An 18061-nucleotide genomic window follows, 5' to 3' on the forward strand; every position below is an offset into this window, starting at 1 on the left:
AACCATCCTTTTGGAAAGCATTAAAAACATTTAACATGTGAATTCTCACACAGCACGCTCACTCTCTTGTTTCACCCCTGAATATCCCTCCCATTTCCGGTTTTTAGGATTTAGATGAGTATCATTCAGAGTTAAAGATTCTGTTTAACACTTAAAAGGTCAAACAACAGAACTTTAGTTCTAAACCAGTCATTTCTTCTAAATTACAGATTCATAAATGCATTTCAATCATGCTTTTAACCCTGAGATGAAAGAATTACTAAAACCAGATTGAATTTCTTTAAAAATCTACACATCATACAAGGAACTGCCATATAGCGTGCTCTTAACTAGTGACGGGACAACTGAAAATGATGAGAAATGAAAAGACAATGAGATCTTCCTACTTTAATGTTGATGATTTCCCTATCTCTTCCCTGCCCTTTACATGCCACCCCCCATCTTCAAAATGCCTGCAGGTTAGTGTCCAAGCACTCTCATCTCTGCTCTTTCCAATGGGTCCACTCCCTACCCCAACCTTATGCAGCCTTTGAATTCAAACTCTGTAGATCACAGATTTGATTCTGTTGATCACAGATTTGTTCACGCTGAACAAAGAGACCCTATTTCTCATGAACAGGGCCACCGTGAACAAGGACACAATCAGTCACTCCCATCTCCTTGTGTGTGGAAGACACGAGATCCAGCAGGATCCCTCGTATTTTTTCCAGATGTGGACACAGCTATCAGGCTTTCCAGAACATGAGGCCGCTCTGAAGGAGGACTGTCACAACACCTGGCTCAGAACAAGGTCTTCAGGGACCGCTCTTTGCCCAGGACTCCCGGATGACCCTCTCTCAGGCCCCGGCGGTGGTCACACAGGCTGGTCACACACTCAACCAGCACCTGCTGTCTTAACTGAACGGGGCAATGAGCCTCAGTTCCAGCCTCTGAAACCCCTCCTGCATGAACACTGGAGATGGAAACATGGCAAATGCAGGCATATGGGTATCTCTGCCTCCAGTCCAGCTGGGCAAGTGCCCTCCTCAGGGTGGGTCCTCACCGCTGCCCCCCAGATGTGGCTGGCTGGCCAGTGACCCACCAGATCCCTTGGCTACTCTTGATCGGAGGACCCTGCAACACCTAAGCCTGCTCCTGCTCAGCTCAGCCCTGGATCCCTACTCCTTGTCTGTCTAGATGTCTTCTCTTTACTGATTCTCCAGACTGAGAAACAACAGCCGCGTCTGACTTGATTCCTGCGTTCACCTCTGGCCAATTCTCCTGAAGGAATATTTCTCTGTCACTGAGAACCAGGCAGTGATGCAGCAAGGACCGTGCCAGATGATGGGGCTCGATGGGATGGGGGAAGATTTGATCCTACAGGTCTTGGGGTGTGGGGGCCACTGGCCACGTGGCCATCAGGGGCGCAGGTGGGGAAGAAGGCTTTGTTAAACAGGAAGACTGGATGCTTCCTGCCTGGTCAGGCAGCTCAGATTCCCCGGGTGTGCCATCCTGGGGGAGGTCTGGGGCTTTGCCTTCCTTCAAGCGCTCCCTCCGAGCATCGGCAGGGTCACCAGCCTTTCCGAGGGGTCCCATGTGCACACGTGGCTCACCTTGGTGTTGAAGCCCTCGGCGTTCTGGGTGATCTTGTAGAGCTGTGGGAACCTCAGCATGCTCTCCTGGCTGCAAGACCTCTCGAAGATGCCCAGCGTGAAGGGGGGCAGCGCTGTGAAAATCTGCGGAGATAACAATGAGCCGTTAGCAGAGGCCCTTCCGACTCCTGCAGCCCCGGAGGTTTAGGGCGACGTGACGACGCCGTAACTTCAGGTCAAGTCCAAACCCGAGGTTCCGGGACTCCCTGGACACCCTCCCATCAGAGAAAATAAATGAAAGGTCATTTTACACTGTTGCCTAATCAGCATCAAACAAATTGACACAGAACACTAAGACCAGCATCCTAAAAATGTGATTGGCCAAGAGCTCTGGTTCAAGGAATAACTGTCTTCCTTTGCAGATGAGCTGTGACTTCGAACCCGACACGGTGGGCTCTGTGTGGTGTGGGGGTGTACTTCTGTGGGAGCCGAGGCCCCATTTACCTTGATTTTATGCTCACTTTTCAGGAAGCACAATGTCCTCCACCCACTTACTCAGTCATTTTACTGGGAATACATGATGGTTAGATACTGTGATAACCCCCAGGAAGGGAGAGATTTAAGAACAGAAGAAGGAAGAAGGCAAAGCAGCAGGTCCCTGACCCCTCGGAACTCTGTCTACTGCAGAGGTGGGGACGCGGCAGCTGGCAACAGGCACAGAACATACATACACAACAGCATGCTCTGCAAAGTCACTCCTGGGGGGACGATGCAGGAAGCGGGGGAGTCAAGGAAGGATGCTTGGGCCACAGAGCCTCTGGCCTGGAAGGTACTGCACCTGTAGAGTTGGGCGGGATGGCGAGGGGTGTGAGTGGGAGGGGACAGGGGGCAGCAACCCCACGGAACGAGCACCTGTCACAAAGTTATGAGGCTCAAACACACATTTGGGGGGACCTGGAGGTCATCCAGCGTGGCCGGGGACACGGCAGGAGACAAGGCTGGGATGGAGACAGAATGACCTCTGGATATGCTGAGCAGAGGGTGCTGACATTTGCCTGTCCTCCATAGCATGTGACAGGCTTCCATCTGTGTTCTGGAAAGAGAAAGCTGGGTGCTGAAGCAGAGGGCTGGAACAAGCATGTCATCCCAGTCTGGCAGATCTACGGGCCACCTCCTCTCGGGTGTGAGCATGGGTCGCTCTCTGCTTGGCATGGACCAAATCCGTACCCCCAAGCCCGCCAAGTTCTGGGGGCCATGAGAACTGAATGTGCGTCTCGAGAAAGTGCTGAGTGCATATCAGTTCCCAGCAGCCTGGATGTCTGGCCAGGAGTCAGCCTGTCCTAAGTCTGCTGGGACAAGGCAACCAGAGTGCGCTGGGGAGAGGCCCGGAAAACTGGCTGGCTCCACCTTCAACCAGGAGCAGAGGAGAACAACCCCGGGATGTCCATGTTCTAAAGATCTCAAGGAGAAAAAGATGTCAATGACAAACGCTAAAGGAAGATGCCCCACAGACATCTCAGAAGCGCTGCACACTCAGTGTATATATAAACTCACCCTCATTGTTGGGCTGAAGGAGCGATCCACACATTATGTACACAGCCAGCTGTTTCTTCTTTTCCTTTTTTCACTTGACTTCCTCCTCCTACCTACTTCAAATCCTCTGGCCCTCTGCACCCCCAGGCTAACCACCTGCCAGACATCTCACCTGGATTGTAGTGTGTGTGTGCACGCACGCACATACACACACACACGTGTCAGGGATCATTACTTGTTTTTCAGAAATAATCCATCATACACACTTTCTTCATTGTATTTTTCTCATTAAACAAAACACCATGGGAAGACCCCAAGTTCCCAGGGTTTGACCCCAAAGCAGTCATTTTCATGCTCACATAATAATTCATACTATAAGTGGACTGTATTTTTTTAACCATCACCTACGGATAGGCATTCATCTTGTTTCCAGTTCTCTGTTGCCACAACCATCAGGTAATAAACACCTAGAATATATTATAATATCTATCCTATATCTTTTATTTCTCTGTGAAGGATTCCCAGAAGTAGGGCTATGGGATTTTAAAAAACAAATACATTTTTAACTTCATAGGATGCTGCTTGGCTGCTTTCAGAAAACGTCCCAATGGTTTCTCTCTCCTTTCATGAAGGACACAATCTTTTCCCTGCTTTCCTATCAGCAATTGCTTGTTATATTCTACTTAATACTCTCCACTTAGAAAAACTGAAGATTTGACTACTTCTAAAAATAAACATTCCCGGGCCACCAGTGAGTCTGACTCTGTTTTCATGTATTTGCTGGATGTGAGGATTTGGAATTGTGCACAACATCAGGTCCTTTGTCCATTTTCAATTCATGGTTTATCTGCTTTTCTAAGAGTTCTTGGACTCTGTCTTTCTATTATAAAATTTCCTCCAAATGCACTTTTTGTCTACTGGCTTTCTTTACGGTTTCATTTGTCATATAAAATGCTTTGAATTTCTATAAGATCAAGAAGAGTTTTTCAACATGCAATTATGTCAGGAGTTTCTTGCAGGATTTTTATAGTTTTACTTCTCAAATTTATGTCTCAAATTTTTTTTGAAACTAAAGTATCTATGCTGGATAAGAAAGAAGTCCAATTTTACTTTTTTCCCTATAAATAGCCAGTTTGGAGAACACAATCCAAACTTTTTCACCACACTAAAATATCACCTTGGACATTGACTTCTTAAACTCTCACATGTTACAGATCTAGAAGCTAGAACTGGGATTTAGTGCTAAGTTCCCTGACTCATCTGCCCAATTCTCTCAGTACCATGGCGATGCGCTTGTGGCAGCCTTACAGCATGGTTTGATGTTGAGATAAGTCTACCCTCTGATTGTTCTTTTCCGAACATGCTTTGCTTATTTACTCTTAGGCAGGCACCTGTTAATTCCATTTATACTTCAATATTATTTTACGCAATTCCCTTCCCCTACCCTCTCCTACCCAAACAATCATCCATCAGGATTCTAACTGGAATCACATAAATTTACATACAAATTTTGGAAGGGTTGATACTAAGTTTTTTATGATACTGTGTGAAAGTCGCTCAGTCGTGTCTGACTCTTTGCGACCCCATGGTCTATACAGTCCATGGAATTCTCCAAGCCAGAATACTGGAGTGGGTAGCCTTTCCCTTCTCCAGGGGATCTTCCCAACCCAGGAATAGAACCTAGGTCTCCCACATTGCAGGCAAATTCTTTACCAGCTGAGTCACAAAGGAAGTCCTCGGTATAAAAATTATTCCTATGAAATGTAGAGTTCTAATTGCTATTTTGAAAGGAATTATTATTCTCCTTCCATTTCTAAATCTCACTGCAATATTAAACAAAAATAGCTAGTGACTGCCAGGTCAGAAAAAGCTATTGGTTTTCATGTATTTATTATGAATCTAGTCATCTTATTAGATTTTCTTATAATTTATCATTGTCTTATAGATTTATAAATTACAATCAAAATCTTACAATTTTATAATTTGCTTATAATTCTATCATTTCTTTACTGGTATGTTTTGGGCTTTTTAGATGCATAGTCATGAACATATTTACACAGCCATTTTTGGTTCACATATTTGTATGAGCACAGAAATATTTTACTTTTTCCTAGTATTTGTAATAGCTATTTAATTTTCTTGGCAGTTGCTGAAAATTCCCAAACAATGCTGAATTATATAGTGATGACAGGAATCCCTGACTAATTTCTTATGTAAAATGAAACAGTTTTAGGATTTTACCATTTATGGTAGTATGGTACTAGTTTTTCATAAATAGTATGCATTATAGCCGATTGACTTCCTTCTATGTTATGTTACTTAGATTCCTTATTTTGGGACTGATAGTTGGATTGACTCAATAACTTTTGCAGCATCTACTGATGGGATCACATTTTTCTTCTTTATTTGGCTGATACAGTGATATTTAGAAAGTTTTTTAAAGTTTTGAATCTCCTACATTTCTGAAATAAACCAATTATCTGTCAAATATTTTATCCTTTTGATACACTGTTGAACTCTATTTGCTGACACCTTATTTATAATTTGTACATTTCTGTTTATAAGTGAAGCTGGGATCAGTTTTCTTCAAATTCTGCTGGCTTGATAAAATTAAGTCAGATACATTTCTCTGTTGTTAAAAAGTCATCTCTTCACACAAAAAAATGGATAAAATGTAACTGAAATCCATTTGATCATGGTAGCTTTTGTCACTGGTGGCTTCTTTGGTCTTATTCTATCCATAAAATAAAATGATATAGAAATTTGACTGTGGATATAAGTAACATCTAATAGGATGGCATTGATCCATGACTTCAGGATATGGAGGAATCTGAAGTTAGTTTCAGAGCTATTTAATTCAGCTCTGTGAGAATTAAATTGGGAAACAGTAACTTGCTGCGTTAGCTGGTTTGGCGAATCAAACATGAAGAGTTAAGTACTGAAGAGGGAGAAGCAATACTGCTTTAAGAAAATGGGAAGAGCGATCCCGGCCCAGAAAAGCGGTCACTAGCATCGTCTCAGATGTCACTAACTGCCTCTTGCCCTGGGTATCTGTGGAGCAACCTGGAGAGGAAGGAAATACTAAACAGAAGAATAATGACAAAATTGGAATATGGGCTGGTAAGGGCTTCCCCAGTGTATCAGTGGTAAAAGAATCTGCCTTGTGCAATGTAGGAGCCAAAGGAGACCGTGGTTCAATCCCTGGGTCGGGAAGATCCCCTGGAGGAGGGCATGGCAACCCACTCCAGTATTCTTGCCTGGAGAATCCCATGGACAGAAGAGCCTGGCAGGCTATACCCCAAAGGGTCACAAAGAGTTGGACATGACTGTAGTGACTTATAGATACATATAGATTAGACAACAGTGTTGTAGCCATATTAAACTTCATGATTTTGATCATCATACTGTGATGACATAAGAGAACTGTCTTACCAGCTGTGCACTTACGGATAAAGCAGAGGGACATGATGTCTTTTAAAAAAATTTTTTTTTTTTAGTAAATCGCTTATTTGTTATTTATTTGGCTGCCCTGGGTCTTAGTTGCAGCATGTGCGATCTAGTTCCCTGAGCAGGGATTGAATCCAGGTCTCCTGCACTGGAAGAGCAGAGTCTTAGCCACTGAACCAGCAGGGAAGTCCCAGGGACACGATGTCCTAACTGATTCCCAATTAGTTCAGAAATACATGTGTTGCAGTGTGTGCATGTGTTTGACTATATGTGCACATGTGAGTGTTTTGAGAGAGAATGCCAGTGGGGGCAAAATGTTAATAACTGATGGATGAAGGCATACAGTTCTGTGTATCCTTTTTACATCTTTTCCCTAAGTTTCTATTTATTTCAAACAAAAGTTACCAAGAAAATTTCCAAGGGAGGCGAGCAGACTTTCAGTCCTCAAAAGCATTGGCCCTTCCGTGACTGACTGCGAGGTCAATGACCCTCTGAGCCCACTGGACTTGACTGTCCCAACTCTCTGCCACCACTTCCTGGTGACCGACTTCCACACTGTGGCAACAGGGCCTTTTCACCTGGAAATTCACTTCTCAGCTGCAATAATCTCTCTCCTCTGGATTTTTAAGTTACAGTTAAAAAATACATCCCAAATCCTAGGGGGTCAAACTTTAATGTGGATAACCACTGCTAAAAAGTTTTGCTAAAAATTTTATTTTGTTTCTCAGTATCTTTGGGAAACTCTTTGTTAAGTTGGGACGGTGCTCAGGAATCCACATTATCAAAGAAATCCTGGTGATGCTCATGCGTGTGATCTGAGGACCACGTTGACCATCACAGTCCCACAGCCAATCAACATCTGATGTATCATAGCTACGAGTTTGCTGGATGAACCTGAACTGCCCAATATGGCAGAGAACTAAGGAGAGGATTCAATGCTCTGCCTGAGCATGAAAACAGGGCTAAACTCCTTTTATTGTGTAACTAAGTGATGTGTATTTCAATTCTTAGTGCTAAAGCACAGTCTTTTAGGTCTCAGCCTTCCAGTTATTAATACTATATGTATGTGGGCCAGGGTTGGCCTTTTCCAATACTAAATCACTGTGGAGCAGTCAGTATATTTCCCCCTGAATGGTCACATAATTTTAACCTACTCAAAACACTTCTAAGTCCTGCAAAGTTAACAACCTGCCCAAGGGGAGGCCCTTTCTATATGGTAGGTGGTTAGAGTGGCTTTTCTAGCATAGGTGATAAATGGCCATCAATTCAGCTCTGTTCTCTCCACTTGTCACTTTTGCCTTTGGGGGCACAATTATTAGCAAAAAACGTACTAGTGTACTTTGCGGTGAGTAACACAGTTACCAACTGACCAACCAAGATCTGAACTTGGTTGAGCACCATCTTTGTCTCCACATGTGACCCTCTTTATCTGCTGAGCTCTACAGGGCTGAAGCTGTGTGTTCTATGTGCTGCATGCAGTATTTTATTAAAATATAGAGGACCTAGCAGAGTGGCTACTTAAAAAAAAGAGGGGACTGAGTAGATGGATGACTTGAATATCCAGCCACAAATGTATATACAAACTCTAAATATTTATAGCACCATGATTTATATTATTGTGTGTCTGGTAACTTCCATCTATGCCTACCTATGACGGCTGTTTCAGAGTATAAACTCCCCCAAGGCAGAGAATGTCAGAGTTAGGGTCCAAAACAAAAGTGTGAAAGCACAATTCAAGAAAGGTGCCTTAAGTTACACCCCTTGCCAGGAAAACAAAAGGCTAAGTAGCTACTTAGTCATGTTAGCCTATAGTTGGTACTTATTTTTAGCTTTTGAATTTGTTACAGTCAAGTAATAAAACAAGAACTCGAAAATCATAAAAAATACCAAATAAACTGAAGACTATTTGCCACAGGAGCTGGGAGTCAGAACTCATTACTTTAGCACTAACTATGGGAGGAAATGTCCATCCACAAGGACACATATGCTTTTAAGAAGGACAGAAAGGACACCAGGTTAGGTTTTGCACATTCACATCTGGGTTGATGGATTCAGAAACGAAATTATGGAGCTGAATGAGTTTAGACACAGTTCAGAAATTTTTTTTCTGGAGCTGCAAACATGGAAATGTTGCCCAGGCATTTAGTCAGGAGGTAACAAGGGTCTATTATCAAGATATATGGGTTAATAATTTCATGGGGTTATTCAGGAATGATCTGCGATGATTGAAACCATGTGTGGGGAGTTTGTGCTTCTGCAGGATGTGTGGCAGCAATGGAGGCCCTAAAGATGTATGTGAGCCATGGATGCAGATGAGGGACTTAGCTCCGCATCCCAGACACAAACAGCGCGGCCCCGAATGCTGTCAGAGGGAGAGGGAGAGTGCTTACTTACCACGTTGTACAAGCCGATGCACCAACGTTCAAATAAAATCTGCCCAGAAAATCCATTAACGAAGGCAAACCAAAGCTGAAAGAGAAGGAAGTTCATGAAGTTTTATATCAATATTGACCTAAATGTTTCCATTCACTAAAGGAATCGCGGGGAATGTGGACCACCAGCTGGACACAGCTGCCTAGGGACACGGAGCCAGAGGACCGAGGTTATTCTTCCATAAAATACAGATTCCCAACATCACAAACACCAACATTTTAAGGAAACTGTACATTGAAGGCATTCATCGATTTTAAGAGGTAGCATGCACATATTTATAGAAAGGCAATTTATGTTTAATTTATATCTAATGTTTCATGTCAGCACATTCTCAATATGGGAAGGATCTCTACTTCATGTTCTTTTCCCTATAAAATTGACTTGATAAATATGACTTATCTTTGTATGGCTTTCAAATAGATAAAAGTGAAAAAGAAAAAAAAAAGAAAACCAGACACTCCACTGTTGGTCACATGTATTCTTAGCTCATAAAGTACTTGTGTGCTCAGGCATGTCTGACTCTTTGCAGCCTCATGTACTGAAGCCCACCAGACTCCTCTGTCCATGGAATTTTCTAGGCAAGAACATTGAAAGGGGTTGCCATTTCCTCCTCCAGGAGATCTTCCCAATCCAGGGATTGAACCCACATCTCTTGTATCTCCTGCCTTGGCAGGTGGATTCTTTACCACTGAGCCACCTGGGAAACCCAATTTAAAGATTAGCCACCCCTAAAACAACAGTTTTATTCACATGGCTTCCCTACCATGTGAGGCCCCGGCAATCAGTACTTCAACCAAACTTTTAGTGCAGTGAGAGTCCAGATCCATACAAGATACAAACACAATTCTAAAGTGTTTTAAGGGTCTTAACCTGTTTTTCCCAAGATTGTGTTATACTTTTCTTTGTCCCTTTCTCACACAACTGAGTGAATATTGATAAATACCTAGCAAACAGAACTATTTTATTGCTTATTTTGGTTAATTTATGGGTTTTTGTTGAAGGTAGAGTAGTAATATTTTTACTGCCCTGACCTCCCTAATGGCAACTGAAAGCAGCAAAAATAATTGAAAACAAAAAAGAAATAGCTATTTTCAGTGAAACTATGAGATAGTCTTAGTTAAAACTACAAATGACATAGAAGAGAAACTGATCAATAAGACGAGAACGTCAACAGCAGACAAAACCTTCAGAGACAGGACTTCCCTGGTGGTCCAGTGGGTAAGTATCTGCCTTGCAATGCAAGGAACCTCGGTTTGATCCCTGGTTGGGGAAGTAAGACTCCCACATGCTGCGTAGCAACTAAACTTGTGCACGGCAACTACTGCACCTGTGAGCCCCGACCAGAGAATCTGGTGGAGCAATGAAAGGATCCCACATGCCACAACAAAGACCCGACACAGCCTCGTTAATTAATTAATTAAAAGAAAACAGAAAAAAAAATTTTTTTAAACCCTTCAGAGTAAAAAGGTTTCCAAGAAAGAGGTGAAACAAGCCCAGAAAGAGCAGAATCAGCTCTTATTTAGAGGGTGAGATTGATGTAGGGGTGAGTCATGACTGATGTCCTGAGACTGATTCAACATAGCAGGCACACTATACACATATATGCCTCCTCTCCTCATAAGTGATGGAGGAGGAGAAAGGCAGGGCCCAGTAGGGAGCAAAGGACAGTCAATGTGGCAGATGCTAATCAAGGTAAACCAAAAGGAAATAAATGCAGATTCACCTAACAGGAAAGCTGTGATACAAAGAAATTCACCACGAGGTGTAGAGGCCTCCAACTCACCTGCAGAGAAAAAACAGTGGTGAGGGAGGTGGTCACATCAGCAATGGGACAGGTGACCCAGGCGGAAGAGACAAACCACTGATAAGAAAGAGTTCTGAAAAACTGAGGTCCCCTCCCCTAGGCATCACTACAAAATAACAAAAAAAACCCCAAAATAATGTGGCATAAATTAATGGCCAAATATGAAACAATCTCCATAGAAAGAACCAGTTCAAAGCATAGAAAAATATTTTGAATGCTCTCGACAAGCCTAAAAGAGCCAACGAAGATGTGACCTTTCACTGAAACAAGCTGGAACAAGATGTGTAAGATACCAAAGAGGGAAACCAATAATAAGAGGCTGATGAGACAGATTAAGGACACATAAAAGGAAATTAAAATGGGCTTCCCACATGGCACTGGTGGGAAAGAATCTGCCTGCCAATGCCAGAGATGCAAGAGATGTGGGTTCAATCCCTGGGTTGGGAAGATGCCCTGGAGAAGGAAATGGCAACCCACTCCAGTATTCTTGCCTGGAGAATTCCATGGACAGAGGAGCCTGGTAGGCTATAGTCCATGGGATCACAGAGAGTTGGACATGACTGAGCATCTGAGCACCTGAGCACACATACAACGGGAAACAAAACTCAGGATGGACTCTGCTGAAACTAGTCTGGGTTGGGTAGGACAGGCTCCAGTAGAAAGTTGCTGGGCAAAGGACAAAAGTTAACACTGAATTTAGGAGAAACTGACAGCCTTCCACATATAACAACAAAAGTCCGAAAAGGTGTACCTTTTAAAAAAACGTAGACTAGAAACAAATGTTCAAAGATATAACAGAAGAAAAATTCCTGAAACAGTCTAAAACCTTACTCAGCCAATAAATACAGAAGACACCCTTTGTCCCAAATAAACAAAACAACAGCTACAAAAAGATCAAAAGCCATGCACACCCTGATGTATCAGTTAATGACTTTTGAAACTTTGTAGTATCAACTCTTTAATATATTCAAGCAGGAAAACCAATTAGCCTGCAAGGGGAAAAGTCAAGCTGGTGTCATTTTCTCCACAACAGCTAGACAATACCAGAAGTCAGCAATGAGTGTTCACAAGCCCTTAGGGAAATAAAGCACGAGGAGAATTTCAGCAAAACGTAGAAACCAAGGAAACAGCAAGAGCTGAAAGCATAACATAAAATGTGATGAAAGAAGCAATACCAAATATGTTTGTAACATTAATAATACACTGAAAAATGCGGAAAGGATTAAAAATATGAAATCCCAAATATATGCTAAGTACCAGAGAAATGTGAAAAAGTAACACTATTCAAATAAGATTGAATTCACAACCCTAACTTACAAAGCCCTACAATGGACAAGGCCCTCGCCTGTCATCTTGAGGTCACTGTCCTTCCTTACAGAGAGGTAATGGCCTTCCACTGGTTCCTATGAATGCCAAAGGTGGATCCAGCTTCTTTACTTTGAACCCAGACAGAAGGCAATTATGTCAACAGCATTTGGTTCATAAGCCACCTTTACCTCACTCTGTTGAAATGCCCTCTAATATATAACGTTACCGCAGTATTTGGGAAAAGTTTTAGGTTGTTTTGGTCTCACGCCATATATTGAAACTAATTACAGATGGCTTGAATACTCAACCATGATACCCAATGCAAAGCATTAGGAGACAGCAGGAAAAAAAGTTATTTTTTTGTATGTGAAATTGACTCTATATGACATTAATTTTCAGAAATCATATAAAAAGAGAAATACATTTGAAACACTTCTATAGAGACAAACATTAATAAAGCTGAAAGAAGATGAACAGTATATATAAATATGTATTTGTAACATCTATGAAGATCTAATTTCCTTACTCTATAAAGAGTTCCTCAAATGACGAAGAAAATGCCCAACAAGCTGTTAGAAAAAACAGGCCAAGAATACACATGCAGGGGGATCACAGGACGCAAAATCACTTATAAATGTAGGAAATCTCATTTTTTGTGAAACATACACACAAAGGGATATCATTTTTCACCCAACAAATGGTCAAAGATTTAAAAGTTTGACAACCTGAGAAAACAGCTACTTTCATACCTAGGTGGCAATACAGCACTATCCACAAATATGTTTCATATATTTTTCCTTTGATCTAGCAATTCCACTTCTAGGAACATACTCTATATCTTATAGCTATAATCATATAGCATTCAACATAAAATATTAATACTAGGGGGTTACCATGGCATTATTTAGAAGGATAAGAAACTAGGACCCCCTTTGTACACTGGAGGCTGGTTAAATAGATATAATTCATCTAGAACAAAGAAATACTAGGCAGACATTTAAAAAAACAATATAGGTCTGTGTCCATGGTAATACTGAACTCTCACTGATACAGTGTTACATGAAAAATACCAGGGTACATATTGAATGGTCATGGTTATATGGAGTAGATGTATACACTCCTGCATGCATGGCAAATTTCTGGAAGACCCTTATGAAATTGTTAATATTCATTACCTTGATGTAGCAGAAGTGGTCTCTAGGTGGGTAGTATGGAGACTCACATACCTCTGTGAAATTTTTAGACATGTCCATGTTTTATTTAGATGACTGTTTCAAGCAGTTATTCTCAGCTAGGGTTGATTTTGCCTCTGAGACACCTGACCATGCCTGGAAACCATCTGAGTGTGTTATCGGCATCTGGTGGGCAGAAGCCAAAGATTCTGCTAAATATCATAGGATGACCTGGAAAGTTCCCTATAGTAAGGAACTGTCTAGTCCAAGGTGTCAACAGTGCCACTGAGGAGAAAGCCTGGATGAAAGAAATAGGTTCATGAGGTCAACATGATAAAATTTTAAAATAATATTGTAACATGTATGTTATAAGCAAAATAACGCCACATGACAGACTGCAGGAAGTCATGCTTGTACGTGTGTGTGTACAAGGTGGGGGTTCAGAAAGCTTTGCTTCTTTTTGAGTAACTCCCCTCTGGGCTGACCTTGTACATAGAACCACAGGCCCTACACCTTAGAGACCGTGGTAGCAATGGAGTGAGTGCAAAAGTGGACAAAATTAGATCCCTAAATCAGAATATATCTTGATAAATTATCACTGAGATATCACTTTAAAGACAGTGAATTTCGTGTAACTGTGACATTCTAGTTGTTGAAATTCACAGTAAGGAAAAAAAAAAAATCCTAAGAAATCAAGCATGTCTTTCTCAGCATTAACCTTCGCCCTGAGCAATCCTAACCAAGTCACAATTTTCAATCTTCACTTCAGATTAACATCCCTGATTAGCTGAATGTTGAGTTATTTCCTCTAAGCAGCCAGTGTTATGATTCTGTCCAAGTTGGCCCTGACTGAGCCACATGTTTCTTCCAAGATTTTTGATATGTTTGTACTAATTTTTATCAATTGCAGGTGCTGCAGCTTTTTGAAAAATATAAGCCAGCTCATTTTCAACATTTCCAAGTTTGTTTCCATCTTCATTCAAATAATCCATCATTAGATGATCAGATCTGTTTATTTCATTAGAAATATTTATTTGGGAGAGGAAAAAAATTAAAACAAAAATAAACACAATTCTCCTAAATTCAAAATCCATGAGCTGGTTTTCTCTTACGCTGTAAACACTCAAACTTGATTTTATTTTGGCAAGATCTCCCTAGGTGAAATGGAAAAAGTAGAACACACTGTATTTTAAAATATTTATATAAACGTACTGAGTTTTTACTTTATTTATCCACGAGACAGGTACACGACAACTCCCTGACACACTATAAAATCAGACTTTCACACTGGTTAGTCAGACACAAATGCTGATTCATCTACTAAGAGAGAAAGCACTGCCCAATTCGTAAACATCAATGTCAATTTTGGAGCACCGGGGCTCCAAGCCGCACATCCAGGCACACAGCCCGCAGAGCAGACAGACTGCCCGCCCCTCTGTGGTGGGGTTACTTGGACTATGGCTTGCTAGTCACTAAATCTTACTCTTCTGGACTAAGAGGGCAAAGATTCCTCCGCCTTCACTCTGCTGTTAACTAGGAATGATATTAAACGGCTGCAGTCAAAGCGGAGAGCCAGGCTCTGCCCGGAGAGCCTCAGACTTGTGAGCTGGTGGGAAGGCTGGCCAGCAACATGCTTTGCCAAGCTCCTGGGGTTTCTCCTGCTCAAATGCAGTGCTGTTAGGAGCAAACTGACCCAAACTTATTAAATGGCTTTTCCTTCTTGGAAAAAGATCCTTTCTTGCTTTAACTGCTGCCCTTCTGCCAAGAATGCAGTAACCGTCCTGGCTGACTGCACAGACTCCTGTCTAGGGTCCCGGCCGCCACTGTGCCACCTCGGCAGTTAGCCCTGCTGCCGCTCAGAGGCTGAGCCCCCAGCCCATATGCTTGGGTGACGGTTTCACCTGGGAATGGGCAGACCTGCTCCGCAGTTTACTCTGCTCTTCCCAGACCCACGGTAGAGGGCTGAAGTGGAAAAGTACCCTCCAGAGAGTAGTTACATAAATCAGCCACAGTTCCTCACTAAAGTGGCAGTAACATTGTGATCTGCTGATGTGCAGATGGGTCTGAGCCGATCAAAGTCAAAGCAATGCAGTCTTTTTGGAATTCGATCTGGCAATATGTATTAGGATAGAAAAGAAACACACACCTCACCTCGAAATTCTATTTTTAGAAGTTCATTTCTCATAAATAAAAGCACCTGTATGTTAAAATATGTCTTCTTTTGCAGTACTGTTAACAGTGGAAAAACAGATCCCTTGAAGTTCTTTATTACGGGGTGAAAGCAGCAAGTCTGTCTTTTAAAATGTAAAATCTGTACGTACGTGAATGAAGGAATGTGTGCCAGAGAATCAGCATGGAACTGACCAAAGAAAAGACAAAATGAACAGGTAAGTTTGTAGGTAGGTAGTTAGGAAAACAAGGGAAAATAATTCAGGGGTGCTATGATAGAGTTAAGAGTTATCAGAAATTAAAAAAAATAGAACAGTTAAAAAAAAAAAAGCACTAGGTAGGACTTCCCTGGTGGTCCAGTGGTTAAGACTATACCTTTCAATCCGGGGTGTGCAGGTTCAATCCCTGGTTGGGGAACTAAAATCACATGGTGCCTTGTGGCCAAAAACATAAAACAGAAGCAATATTGTAACAAACTCAATAAAGACTTTAAAAATGATCCACATTAAAAAAATTAAATCTTAGTAAAAACAAGTAGTAGCAAAATACCCTAGAAACCTCCCCCTTCAGGACGTTTTGTCCAATAAAGATGGGACTAAGTGGCCAGAATTAAATGAAGACTATGGTAATAAACAGGCTGACTTCATCTCTGAAAACGATGGGGTTTTTTCTTTCTGGGCCAGTCCTGGACAGGCCCAACGCTAACAGCAAACACCACATGCTTTCAAAACTTCTGGTGATTTTTTTTTTCAAGGCAAACCAACACAAGAAAGTTACACAGTGATGTGTATAGAATCCACCTCATGTAAAACCACAACAAAAATGCTGCCTGTTTACGTATTTCTATGAATGCAGAGAAAAGCATGGAAGTGACTATTAGTGCAGAAATAGCAGTGGATGAGGAGGGAGCTATTTTTCTGTACACATTGCTACTATACAACAAATAAGCATTCCTTTCAAGAAGTTCATAGAAGAAAACATCTTGTTACTCTCTGTCACTCCACCATGTTCATTTATCTCCTGTACTTTCTGTCGCCTTGTTACCTGTCTACCCCACTATCTGAGGGACGCATGCAGCCAGAGATGATGTCAATTCCACCCACTGAATTTCTGTGATCGGGGAAGCTTCCTTAATTCACCTCAAGCTTCTTGTTTTTACGAAATAAATGGAAAGAAAACCGCCCACTGCTGAACTGTCATTGTTGTTTCTGACAATGACCATAAAAGCTAATGCGTATTTGATGCTTACTCTTCACAGAACCTTTGAGCACTCTAAGTGGAGTAACTCACTTAAACCTCCTAGCAGTCCCAACAAAGACACAGTCTACATTTCACAAGTGACAAAATCAGGGCAGAGACGATCTGCGATATTACGACTGCTACCAAATAGGTGTCTGGTAGACTGCTGTAGTTATTAACAGTAGACCCTGCATAACAAATCAGTGATTTTTTTAAAAAACATTGACGTTAAGGCAATTCAGAATCAAATCAATACTCATGGCAACTAACCATGCTGCTGATGGTTTAAGATTGAGACAGGAACAAAATACTTCACAACTACAAGCACGTAAGAAGTTCTTAAAACTTATTAACAGAATGATCTCAGTCTTCAGCCTCTAATAACATGGAAGGAAGCTAAGTCTCCTTTTTAAATTAAGATAGAAACTGCTTTGAAAAACATGCCACAAAACAAAATGCAACCACACTGGTTCTAAAAACATTTTCCTCCAGTATTTTAAGCTGAAATATTACAGTCTTTCGTTAATATGGTTGAAACCAACCCAGCAGACAAGAGTAAGCCTCTCACCTTTCATTATCCAAAATTTTTTAACATAAAACAACACAAATTAATACTAATGTGACCATCTAAGTTATGTTTAAAGAGATTAGAATGTCAACAGCATAAAACAGAATTTGTTACATGGAAATAAATGTAGCATATGATCTGCACATAGCAATTTTCTTGCTTCAGTTTAAACATTTTCTTTTCCATTAAAATCCCAAATGATCGAAGATGTTAAGCCTTATAGCTCAAAACACCCAAAAGTTAGTAAAGTGAAATCTGGTAAACAACTTCGAAGTCTCCTTAATTTTTCAGGACTACCAAATGCCTCCTTTTCTGCAAAGTGACTTGCTTGTCTTACGGACCATCAGGTAAATACAGAAACGTGTTTCCTTCCCATAAAAACCATAATACCAACCAGATGGCGTATGCACAATTAAATTGATTTTTAATAAGGAATTCTTGGCACAATAGAAAGTAATCGCTCCAAATTGTGTCAAGGACTACTTACATTTTTTAATAGTTCAAGGCTTAGACTCTCAGCCCAAATCTCGTGCTCCAGTGTTACGAGACCAAACAGCCCTGGAGACTAGTAATGAAATAATGAGCCTTTCGTCTGGGATAACTGATGCTGGAACAGTGGCAGGGGGTTTATTGCAGAAGGGGTAGCAGAAATATGAATAAGATCATTCCACTTATGGATAGGACCTATGGCAAATATTTGGGATCGTGTGTTTTATAACCAATAAAGGAGTGCTCCTAACATATGAACGGTAAGATTTAAGGCCTGGCTCCACAGACGGGGACTGGAAGGAGGCAAGAGAACGCTGATGCTGTTCCT

The 18061-nt window shown here is 41.5% G+C and overlaps 1 protein-coding gene across 1 annotated transcript in view; it reads right to left on the reverse strand.

Annotated features, from left to right (window-relative positions):
- The window catches only part of LOC136144073 (phospholipid-transporting ATPase IB), a 389187-nt gene that overhangs the window by 135092 nt on the left and 236034 nt on the right, over positions 1-18061 (reverse strand). The window contains exons 27-28 of the mRNA XM_065901698.1: positions 8946-9020; positions 1593-1715 (exon numbers count right to left, since the gene is read on the reverse strand). Of these exons, the coding sequence (XP_065757770.1) occupies positions 1593-1715; positions 8946-9020 (198 nt within the window). The remainder of the gene's footprint in view (positions 1-1592; positions 1716-8945; positions 9021-18061) is intronic.

This window comes from Muntiacus reevesi, chromosome 11 (assembly GCF_963930625.1).
Source record: "Muntiacus reevesi chromosome 11, mMunRee1.1, whole genome shotgun sequence".
NCBI lineage: Eukaryota > Metazoa > Chordata > Mammalia > Artiodactyla > Cervidae > Muntiacus > Muntiacus reevesi.